At 42.0% G+C, this 12,332-nt stretch overlaps 1 protein-coding gene across 5 annotated transcripts in view; it reads left to right on the forward strand.

Annotated features, from left to right (window-relative positions):
* loxa (lysyl oxidase a) overlaps positions 1-12,119 on the forward strand; it is a 30,516-nt gene extending 18,397 nt beyond the window's left edge. For 2 of the 5 annotated variants that reach the window (XM_058056988.1, XM_058056998.1), the window contains exons 3-10: positions 20-55; positions 6,814-7,344; positions 8,200-8,308; positions 8,583-8,714; positions 11,069-11,225; positions 11,408-11,503; positions 11,572-11,687; positions 11,756-12,119. In XM_058056988.1, the coding sequence (XP_057912971.1) occupies positions 20-55; positions 6,814-7,344; positions 8,200-8,308; positions 8,583-8,714; positions 11,069-11,225; positions 11,408-11,503; positions 11,572-11,687; positions 11,756-11,762 (1,184 nt within the window). In that variant the 3' untranslated portion in view covers positions 11,763-12,119. Of the gene's footprint in view, positions 1-19; positions 56-2,988; positions 3,094-6,813; positions 7,345-8,199; positions 8,309-8,582; positions 8,715-11,068; positions 11,226-11,407; positions 11,504-11,571; positions 11,688-11,755 lie in introns of all 5 variants that reach the window. The other 3 variants (XM_058057019.1, XM_058057026.1, XM_058057009.1) reach the window with 2 other exon arrangements.
* Positions 12,120-12,332: the final 213 nt, after the last annotated feature.

A 12,332-nucleotide genomic window follows, 5' to 3' on the forward strand; every position in this document is an offset into this window, starting at 1 on the left:
TGTTTTTGTGTTGTTCCAGACATTCTGAAAGCGGGTGTGCAAATGAAGATAAAAGGTAAGATTTTTATCCTTGCAATAATGTAGAACGTCCTGTAGATGGTGCTCTTGGTGATCTTTTTTCCTATACCATTAACCTTTTGGCGTTATTTCATTTCAAATATCGCACACACAAATTCATACACATTCTTCATGTACATTAGATATCATTACAAATTTAGATAAGATATTATTGTTGGGATGGAAAGCTAAATGCTTTTGTCATGTAGGATCCAAATCCCAAACCAGAGTAGACCTGCCCTCCACTAGGACCTAAAGGAGAGTATGTGATGCATTCATGAACATTCTCCAACTCGGAATTGTCAGTACAAATAAATAACAGCTCATGTGACTTTATCACTGCACAAAACAGGGACAGTTGGGTTCTCTCACTACATTCCTGCACTTGTGGGATGACAGGAGATAGTACAAGTTTTTTTTTTGTACGATATATGACTATGAAGTCCAAGTATATGTAAAGTGTGCTGTGTTAAGCCGTCACCACTCCTCCTCCCCTCTGTATGGTTTGCAAAGAGTGCCACGTAGTCCAGCAGACTGTGTGTGTGTGTGTGTGTGTGGTGCAGGCCCCAGTGCAGTCCTCCAAAAGTAATGGAAACCCAGCATTTATGAAAGAGGAGGAAATATTTGAATTGTCCTTGTCTGTTACAGAACTTTGAGCTGAACCATTTGAATAATAGATTTTCTTTTCAAGAAAAGGGAAGGGGAAAAAGGAGAAAACCTAAATTTGAGTCATATATGTAAACAAACTAAAAAAGGTAATACCGATTTAAATACAATTGGGTTCTACTGCCAACCTTCTGACTCACTTTTGACTATTTTATATTCTTAATTGTTGTAGGGGCTGCACGGCGGTCGAGTGGTTAGCGCACAGACCTCACAGCTAGGAGACAAGGGTTCAATTCCACCCTCGGCCATCTCTGTGTGGCATGCGTGGGTTTTCTCCGGGTACTCCGGTTTCATTCCAAAAACATGCTAGGTTAATTGGTAATGTGAGTGTGGCTGGCCACCAGTCCAGGGTGTACCCTGCCTCTCTCACCCAAAGCCAACTGGGATAAGCTCCAGCATATACCCATGACCCTAATGAGCATAGAAAATGGATGGATGAATGGATACTGAGTATGGAGTCACCATTGCTTTCCTACATCCCGTTGTTCTATGATTATCATCACATTCATCCTCCTTGCCATCACTGGCACTGTTCTATGAACGTGTCGTGATATCACGACATGAATGAATAACAGATGAATGGAGAAAGACCACATTTGAAACACAATATGTTTTGAAAGGCTTGGTGTTCATAAAAGTACTGTTTAAAAAATTAATCTGCTTGGAACCTGGACACTGAAAGAAAGAAAGTTTCCATTGAGGGATTTGTTCACAGACTGTACATTGAAGTGTGGGAAGCATTTTTCAATACATTAGCTCCTGGTATTATTGCATAGAAGTATATTTTAAATACATTAAACCCAAAGATGACTATAATGATCTTTCAACCACCTCACATTTCAGTACTGATAAACATCTCACTTGGCTGTACTCTTCTGTGCACTTCCAGTTGTTTTTTTCCTCAATAATTGGTTGTCCATATGACTCCAAAGTGACAGGGATATTACAAATGTTGGGAGTAATGTGGAATATTCCCTGAAATAGCACGTTTTTGGCAACTGTAGATAATCTGTCTTCCACAATTTTTACACAACAACTGCTAAGTCATTTATATACTAAATCAAAAACAAAGTGGCCCTACGCAAGAGCCCTGTGGAACACCAGATGATATTTTTACAGCATTCTTCCAGTTCTGTGAAATGGCTCAAATTCCTTCAGCTCAATCGAATGGCCAAAAGAAAAAAAAATCTGGACCAGAGGTGGATTCCAGCAACAAAGAACTTGGCTAATTCCTTACAGATGTGCCGAGGGAATGCTGCACAGCCTGAGAGCAGAAGAGAAAGTTGAGAAACGTAAGTTACGAGCAAAAAAACATCAGTGACCTGGTTCAGCTGGATCTGACTCAGTCTGTCTGACTGAGCCATGTGCTCATGGGGTGTTTTTTTTAAAGGAATAACACGCTATAAAGTGTTGACCAATAGAAGCACACTAGTAATGTGACATTCATTCACATGTTCATTTTTAGATAGGCTCTCTTCTTTTAACTCAGTGATTCCCCATTTCTTCTCACACTTCACAAATGTACAATTATGAGGCAAAACCGTATATTTATCTTGTGTGTGTGCAGTCCAAAACGTTCTTGGATGCTTCTGTGATTCCATTTGGCTGAAAGTCAGGCCCACAACTTACACATGATGAAAAAGCAGCTTCACGTGATGGTGAAATATGATGTCTGTTATCTGAGAACTGAACAACTGACTGTCCTTAACGACTTGACCACAACCAGTAAACCCTTCCTAGGACACTTACGGAAATACCTCAAAGCATGTACTGCAGTACATTACGGTATAATACTCAGTGAGCCTGTGTTTTGATTTTTCTTTGACTTTTTGTGTATTTTAATGATTTTAATAATGCTGCGTAAGTGATACTAGAATAGTGGTGTGCATGCAAACACAATGTATTCCTCGCAAAGATCAATTTAGAGCACCAGGCTTTATTTAAGATGTGTAGCAAAGCCTGCTTTTTAAAATATCCTGTCATCCGTGAAGTGGAGGTTGTATACACAGATACACGTGGTTGGCTTATCTAGTAAGGGGCGGGTCAAATGAGGTAGGAGGATTTTCCTTCATGATTTCATGTGAAAACCAGCAACTTCAAATGTGACTGAGCCTTTTCCGTACAATTGGAGCAAACAAGTGAGGGAGATGAGTGAGAGTTCAGTTTCCATGGAGACACCTATTACTGTTAGAAAGCCACTGAAAAGTCAATTTTGCTCATTTTCAGATAGTTTTTTTCTAACACCGTCTCACTGTGACATCACAGTTTTCCCAAGTACAAGCTGAGTGGGAGCGATCACAGCGCAGTGGGTGCACCTGGAGGCAGGACGCAAGTGGAATAAATTAAAACAGACCATTTTGGAAATCCAAGGTAAGACAACTGGAATAGGTTCAGATTCTGGAAGGTCTAGAAAGCTTTTTGTGTGCGTTATTGTGTGTAGCTGCTCTCTAGGAGTTCACAACTCAATACAAAGAGCCAAAAATAAGCATAATAGGTCCGCTTTGCGTGTATTCATTCAGAAAAATGCTCGGAATTCACACAGTCTTGACTTTGTGGATTATTTTGAGTTGCTGTGTTTATCACCGGAATTATCTTACTGATATTACATTCATTCATTCATTTTTACTGCTTATCCTCACAAGGGTTGCAGGGGTGCTGGAGCCTATCCCAGCTGTATTCGGGCGAGAGGCGGGGTACACCCTGGACTGGTCGCCAGCCAATCACAGGGCACATATAGACAAACAACCATTCACACTCACATTCATACCTATGGACAATTTGGAGTCGCCAATTAACCTAGCATGTTTTTGGAATGTGGGAGGAAACCGGAGTACCCGGAGAAAACCCACGCATGCACGGGGAGAACATGAGATAGAGATCTCCACACAGAGATAGCCGCGAGGGTGGAATTGAACTCGGGTCTCCTACCAGCACGCTAACCAGTCGGTCACTGATATTACAAGAAATAGTGAAACATGAATACTGCAGACCAGAGTTAGCCCCCAACATTTTGCCGTAGTTGTTGATTGATTGACTGACCTGGTAAAATTAGTAAACAACTACTGGTTGTTTGACTTTTTCCAGACATCCCACAAGGAAAAAAAACACCACAGAGATGGGGAGATTTGGCAGAAATGGTGTGGTTTTTAGGAATCCAGTTTCTAGGTGGCTTCAAGATGGCAGGGGACACCACAGTTGACGCAGGTCGGTCAGCCAATAGGAGATCAGTGAATGAATGAATAAATGTTAATGGCTTGCAGGTGGCCGTTGCAGGCTCAGCCTTTTCAATTTGCCTTCATTGCTCTCTGCCGTGCGGTGCCTTTTTTGGCCTTGATTTTGTCTTATCAAAGCCTTTGCTGCATTCAGTGTCCAATGGACACATGGAGACATTTTTTGTGTTAGAGATCATGTACGAACACAAGGATTTCCACATCCTGTTCTACAATCTGATGAGCAATTAAGTTAAATACTACTGACCTTTGGCAGGCCGATGACCACACAGACTGAGTAAAAAAAATATATCATTACTCAATGTGCAGTAAACTGCAGTGTAGCAAGTAAAACTGCTGTCAATTTGTGAGGAGTTGCATAAAACCAAGATTATGATCTTTTAGCCCCAAACCAACCAGCGGTTGCCTGTATAGATTCTTTCTTGTTGTCTATACAGAGGAAAATTAAAGGCTGTAGGTTTACTCAAAGTATGCATTATAGTTCTGGCGTTTACAGCCGGGCTGTGATTTCACAGGACTCAAGCAGAGAAGTTTACCATGGCCACTATAAACACAGCGACGCTGGACGTGTTTATTATTCAGTGTAACTAATGGCTTCATCACATTGTAAGGAAAGGTACACAGACTGTAGGGAGTGTGGTGCAAATGGTCTACTCTGCTTGGAAGTTTTTTGTTCATGTGAAAGAGCACATTTAACATCGTCCACAATTACCTCCTTATACTAATACTATGTGATTACATGCTTCCTGCGCTCTCATTGGCTGGCTTTTTTGGTGACTGTTGTTGTTTAGACCCTATTGTGAAATATGCCCTTTGTAATGTTATAACAGTAATATGTGTCCCTAGAGCAGGTAGGTAAATTTTTGGACTCGAGGGCCACATTGGGTTAAAACAGGGGTCCTAAACACGCGGCCCGCGGTCCAAATGTGGCCCGCAGGACACTAGTTTGAGGCCCCCGCCTTGATATGAAGGTTTAATGTTAGTGCGGCCCACGCAAGTTTGATATGGATGCTGTATGGCATCATGTACCCAGAAAAAATTATTATGTTTGATTAATGTTTGGGCGGCACGGCGGTCTAGTGGTTAGCGCGCAGATCTCCCAGCTAGGAGACCAGGGTTCAATTCCACTCTCGGCAGTCTCTGTGTGGAGTTTGCATGTTCTCCCCGTGCATGCGTGGGTTTTCTCCGGGTACTCCGGTTTCCTCCCACATTCCAAAAACATGCTAGGTTAATTGGCCAGTCCAGGGTGTACCCCGGCTCTTGCCCGAAGACAGCTGGGATAGGCTCCAGCACCCCCGTAACCCTCATGAGGAAAAAGCGGTAGAAAATGAATGAATGAATGATTAATGTTCATGTCAAAGGTCACAAGACCCTGCAGTTGCGCAATATTCTCACAAGGGGTCGCGGGGGTGCTGGAGCCTATCCTGCTGTCTTCGGGCAAGAGGCGGGGTACACCCTGGACTGGTCGCCAGCCAATCACAGGGCACATTTAGACAAACAACCATTCACACTCACTTTCATACCTATGGACAATTTGGAGTCGCCAATTAAGGAGGCAGGACGCAAGTGGAATAAATTAAAACAGACCATTTTGGAAATCCAAGGAAATACAGCTGGAATAGGTTCAGATTCCGGAAGGTCTCGAAAGCCACAACTCAATACAAAGAGCCAAAAATAAGCATAATAGGTCAGATTTGCGTGTATTCATTCAGAAAAATGCTTGGCATTTACACAGTCTTGACTTTGTGGATTATTTTGAGTTGCTGTGTTTATCGCCGGAATTATCTTACTGATATTACATTCATTCATTCATTTTCTACTGCTTATCCTCACAAGGGTTGCGGGGGTGCTGGAGCCTATCCCAACTGTCTTCGGCCGAGAGGCGGGGTACACCCTGGACTGGTCGCCAGCCAATCACAGGGCACATATAGACAAACAACCATTCACACTCGAAAGAGTTCATCCCGAAAGAGTATCACAAGCTACCCAGCATGTTTTGCGGTGGGAATATAAAGGTGTTTTTTTTGCATGGGTATTGTATGTGTAGATATTTATTTGTATGCAGTAGTGTGTGTTGACATGTTGGGTTGTGGATCAAGTTTTTCTACAAGCTACAGATTGATGTGTAGTTTCGGTGGTAAAGGTTTAAAAAAAAAACAAAGGCTTTGCTACACATCTTTAAACCAAGCAAGCTCTGCCAGTTGTCTATCAATCAGCTACAGGTATACATTTTTAATGGTTTTGTTTATATTCAGTAAATAGGCTAAGATAGCATATAGTTGATGTTAAAGTGCGAGTGAATGTCGCTATGGTAGTGTTGCTAATTGTCCTCCTGTTCTACTTCTTAATGTGACACCTATTACATTGCAGACAATGGAGACACGGTTCTTATTTGCATTAAAGCTACAGACACATTTTTTCCCACTAGTAGGGCTTACGAAAAGCACTTTCAAACTGTATAAATTTCAACATCAAGTGCCAGATCAGATTTCTATTTTGGTCAAAGTAGCTCAGAAGTAGTCACAGACAGTAACATTGTAATAAAACTGATCAAACTATAAAATCAGAAGGCAGGAGAACGTTACGTATCCAGTTGTAATATGAGCATGCTCCTTGTGTAACCACCCCATCATGCCAAATCACAACTCCTCCTCCTCCTCATCATCATCATCTGTAAGGTTGCATGTGCAGGCTACTGGAGTGGAGCAATGTGACTTTACTGCATAGCTTTCCAAATAGACATGGTGGATTTGTAACTTTTCTACAAAGACAAGTGCCACGGTCACAACAATGGGATTACGCACCGGCACGCCACTTTACGCATACTTCTGCGTCTATTTATTCGTCTTCTCCCTCCAAGGTGCACATGGTCAGCGGCACCCTGGAGCCCCACAGGGGAATAAGCAAAAAGCCGCTCTCCGGCAGACTCTGCAGTGGTCCCACAACGGAAACGTTTTCAGCATCTTAACCCAGGGCGCCGAGTACCAGCCGCCCAGACGCCGCGGTGCACCCCAGGAGCAAGTGCAGCCGCGACCGATTACCATCATCCACGACAACACCCGCCAACAGGAGCCGTCCAGTCCGCAGCAGCCACCTGCTTCTCGGTCGGATTCCGAACATCTTCCCGCGGCGCTGCAGCGCCTGGTGCGAGGGCGAGAGCACCGCAGACTCCACGACGACCTGCACCGGGCCGAGCGGAAAAATGACACCCAGGAGAAGGTTACTGTTAGCCCGCCACTGCCCAGGAGGGAGGACATGATGATGGGCGATGACCCCTACGACCCGTCCAAATCCTTTGATAGCGACAATCCTTATTACAACTACTATGACGTGTACGAGACGCCCAGGGCCAGATCGAGACCCGGATATGGCACAAGGTACCATCAGTACGGTAAGAGTGAGGGTTCGGTTCTGTGAAGACCATGAAGACGTGCTGTGACACTCTTAGTGAGTCCTTTGTGGCCACTACAAGGAGCAATTTACCTGTGTAGAATGAATCTAATAATATATTCTTTTAAAAGTTTTTGATTTTTTCAACATTAGGAAAATGTCACCTCTGCACCTTAAATTTAGCTTAAAATGGATATGCAACACAAATATGGCAAATAAATTACCCATTAAGACCAGCAATTTCAATCCATTCAAATTTAAATGTGAATTACTTTGAATTTTTATATTTCTCCACCAGGTGGCGCCACTTTCCCATTCAAAATACGCAAAATAATTGATAATCTTTTACTGTTGTCTGCATTGGGTGCTTTGAAATTATATTGAATGATGTTTGGAATTATGTGTTTTTTTACCTGATTTAAAAAAAGTGGAGGGATGTCCCATGTTGGCTTTTTTTTTGCCAAAATACGATTTTTCCACCTCTCTTATTATCAGCCGATGTCTGCCGATATCAGCCCATACCGATATGTGTAACATGACATACTATGTCCAGTGGTGGAATGGAATGGTGGAATGTGTTGTATACAGTATTTTTTTTAACATAAGTTTTAATTACCGATACTGATACCGACCAATATCACATCTTTTATGCTGATATCAGGCAGATAATTATCGGTAGTGATAACTATTGGCATTACTTACAGCTGATTAAGTGTTGAATTGAATGAAATGTGTTTATTATTGTATTTGTTTGCAGTCAAAACAGGCACCAAAGGCCGTAGCAAATGTTGTTTTTGTATATTGTGATGCATTTGTCCTGCATTTTGAAGCTTATGCAATATTGTGTTTGTTGCAGGTCTTCCTGACCTGGTACTTGACCCATACTACATTCAAACGGCCGCTTACGTCCAGAGCATGGCCATGTACAACCTGAGATGTGCAGCGGAGGAGAACTGTTTGTCGAGGTAGGCTGTTGCATTGGACAGAATAGAAGTGTGAGTAAGATTCAGTCATAGCAATAAAGAGGTAAAATTAGCCAAATGGCCCCCCCACGGCCGGATAGAAGCAAATGTAATCACAGTTTCCCGGAGGAAAAGAAGCCCGAATGGTAAACACATCATCGAACCCAAACAGCCACGTGCCTCTGTGCTATTTTTCCACCCGCCATTTAAGCCACTTTCCCTCAGAATGCTACACTTCCGTTCTGGACAACAAAGATGTTTTTATTTTATTCTGCAGCTCATCCTACTCGGCCCGGGACTACGACACCCGCATGCTGCTGCGATTCCCCCAGAGAGTCAAGAACCAGGGGACGGCTGACTTCCGTCCCAGCAGGCCTCGATACGCCTGGGAGTGGCACAGCTGTCACCAGTGGGTATATAAAAAACACCACAAGATGTTTTATAAGGAATACAGGGTCGTGTCTCAATCTCAAAGCTGCTGTACTTTAGTATATAAACATGCAGTACATACAATACATTCATTTTACCAATGAAACAATTCATCTCTTCCAGGATCAAACTGTTCCAACAATACAACCTACAGTGTATTAACTATTCAGCTTTTTCGCATTTTGTAGCTGTCATACAAGTGTAAAAAGAAGTTACATCAATATATACAATGTTCCATGAGTACAGTGTAACTGCTATACTGTGTAAAAATATATCAACATGCTGAGCTAGCATTGCAATACAGGATGCTGACACATAACGAGACTAAACACAGCTGATGTTCTTTTGTTGTGGGTCTTGACTTCATGCAGCAGCCATTCCATGATGCAATAAGTCCCATTTGTGGTTCTGTGGTTATCGTCACATTTTCCCTTGTTTTCCACTACCCAGAAGCTAAAGATCCTGTACAAACTTTTTGTATGCTCACTGAGCTGAAGTCTAACAAGGTTACATTATTAAACAGTGTTCATTAGGGTATTCTTTTTCTATGATCACCGATATTGCTTTAATCTCATTGTACTGAGCAGCCAGGACAGAGAAATGCAACTGCAATAAGTGCAATTTGCGGTTCTATGGTTATCGTCACATTTTTTCAGAGTTAATCCCTCATGCTCAAAGAGTTGAAGTTCGGACGTATGAACTCTGCCTAGCAACAAGTGGTCAGGCTGCATGGTTGCCAATGCTGATTGTTAAAATTAAATCTAAAATGAGACATATCATAATGCTTTATCGTGGGGGGTGCTGGAGCCTATCCCAGCTGTCTTGGGGTGAGAGGCAGGGTACACCCTGGACTGGTCGCCAGCCAATCACAGGGCACATATAGACAAACAACCATTCACACTCACATTCATACCTATGGACAATTTGGAGTCGCCAATTAACCTAGCATGTTTTTGGAAACCGGAGTACCTGGAGAAAACCCATGCATGCACGGGGAAACATGCAAACTCCACACAGAGATAGCCGAGGGTGGAGTTGAACTCGGGTCTCCTAGCTGTGAGGCCCTGCGCGCTAACCGCTCGACCACCATGCTGGAAGAGTAACAAAAATAGCTTAATTAGAGGGTGAGCTGCTGGATCTGGTCTGTTGCCTCATGCACATAAAAAGACGCCAGACAGTCAGACAGAGAAAGTAGGCCCATTGCTGCTTCTATTAAAAAAAAACTTCTAGTGGGTCTTCAGTCTTCATATTTTCTAGCCAGGTTCTTTCAAACTCTCTAAAGATGGATTTTACATTTGTGCTGAACTTTTCCTGACCTGCTATGAGTGCTGTTCATTTACAACACACTCAGAGCCACACGCTGTAAAACAAAAAGGTGATAATGACCTCTTTCCTGAGTGGAAAGGTGAGTGATTTCCACAAAAACTACCTCATACCATTGATATGTTGCAGTAGACCAGGGGTCTCAAACTCAATTTACCTGGGGGCCACTGGAGCTAGGGTCTGGGCGAGACTGGGCCGCGTCAGGTTTTCCAAAAAAAAACAAAAACGCATTTATTAAAAACAAAAAAATTTAAAAAACTTGGTTCCAATTTTCTACAAGAAAAGCTCTGATAAAATATTGCACTGTTCTCAAATATCTTACTTTTTATTTTTCTACACAAAATAAGATGAAAAATAAATAAACAAATCAAGAATAAAGAAAATCAATCAGTAATGAATGAATAAATAAAATAATAATAATAAAACGGCAAATAATAAAAACTTAAGAAGCCACATATAGTTGGTGGGTAGACAAATAATTTTTTTCAGATTAAAATTAACAAAGCATTATTAGAGCCCTGTAAACATGACAAAACACGACTATAGTCACATTTATTCTCTTTTTATTTACAACATATTGCGCAACTGCAGGGTCTTGAGACACATGCTAACTCGCAAACTAGAGAGCTAGCGACTTAAACGGTAGCCTTCAAGTTATTTCCTTTAAACTTAAATAGCCAAAAACTTACCACTTCCACACAAATAGGGAGGATAACTATTAACAGTTATTTAACCTTTAACATGAACATTAATCAAACGTAATAATTTTTTCTGGGTACACGATACCATACAGCATCCATATCAAACTTGCGCGGGCCGCACTAACATTAAACTTTCATATCAAGGCGGGGGCCTCAAACTAGTGTCCTGCGGGCCACATTTGGCCCGCGGGCCACGTGTTTGAGACCCCTGCAGTAGACGGCTTGGGGGTGGGGGGCATCCACTGTGGCCCAGCTACTCAACACTGTCCACATGAGGTGCACCATCCAATGGTTTTGTCCTCCCACACAGGCACTATCACAGCATGGATGAGTTTAGTCGTTACGAGCTGCTGGACTCAAGCACGCATCGTGCGGTCGCCGAGGGACATAAGGTCAGCTTCTGCCTGGAGGACACGTCCTGCGACTACGGCTACTACAGACGCTACGCTTGTACCTCACACACACAGGTACTATAAAAACACCACATGGGCTTAGTTTGCAATATTGTGTGAAAATGTATCCTCTGCTCATGCTTCACCCCTGCACAAGGTTGTTTTGGTGTAATCCTATAAAGAAAAACATCCTGGAAATGCACATTTATCCAGATCTGCACCGATATATTGAGATTTTGTACTGCTACTGTATGCAGGGTCTGAGTCCAGGATGTTATGACACCTACAATGCAGACATCGACTGCCAGTGGATCGACATCACAGACGTGAAACCAGGGAATTACATTCTCAAGGTCGGTGTAGCGCATGTACCTCTAGATTGCTTTCTTCACTTCCTCATTTGTTTGTCTTCTATCCGCAGGTCAGCGTGAATCCTTTCTACCAGGTGGCAGAGGAGGACTACAGCAACAACATTGTGCGATGTGATGTTCGTTACACTGGCAACTACGCCTACTTGTCTGGTTGTCACGTGTCAACGTAAGGAGCAAGTTGCTTTCATGGAGCCCTTTTGCTGCTCTATTTATTATTCAATGTTTTTTTTCCAGGTATTAATGGAGGAGAATTATCCACAACGGTGTGACTGACACTGAGGAGGACTGCATAAAATATTTACAGTAGGCGGGAGTCATAAAGTAGAATAGTTTGTTTAGTTTAGATAGAAATTGACTGTTGTCATTGCATGCTATGTGTGTTTTTTTTTTTTGTGTGTGAGAGTGATTTATTTTCCTTCCTCCAGTCTGACAGTGTCTATATTTTATTATTTTTTATTAATGTTTCATGTTTTTCTTAACTTTCAAGCATTCTAAAGCATAAAAACAATTAAAATTGTTTTGAAAAATCAACATAGCCTTATTTTGAAATCACTGTCAACCGTGACAGTTTACCTTTATAGTGTCACTTTTGTAGTGTTTTTAGGAAAACTTGTTTTTAGTACTAATCTTATTTTAAATAAAAATTGTGATTACCTGACCTTGCTTTTAAGTTGCAATTTGTCCACCATTTTTGCTCACTATCCCTTCTCATAGTTTTTATAGATAGTTTTCTATTTATTTATTGTCAGTTGTCACGAAGGCAAAATCGAGCATTTATTTATTTTTAAAGACGAATAATAATTGCATGACC

Source organism: Doryrhamphus excisus, chromosome 2 (assembly GCF_030265055.1).
Source record: "Doryrhamphus excisus isolate RoL2022-K1 chromosome 2, RoL_Dexc_1.0, whole genome shotgun sequence".
In the NCBI taxonomy this organism is placed as follows: domain Eukaryota; kingdom Metazoa; phylum Chordata; class Actinopteri; order Syngnathiformes; family Syngnathidae; genus Doryrhamphus; species Doryrhamphus excisus.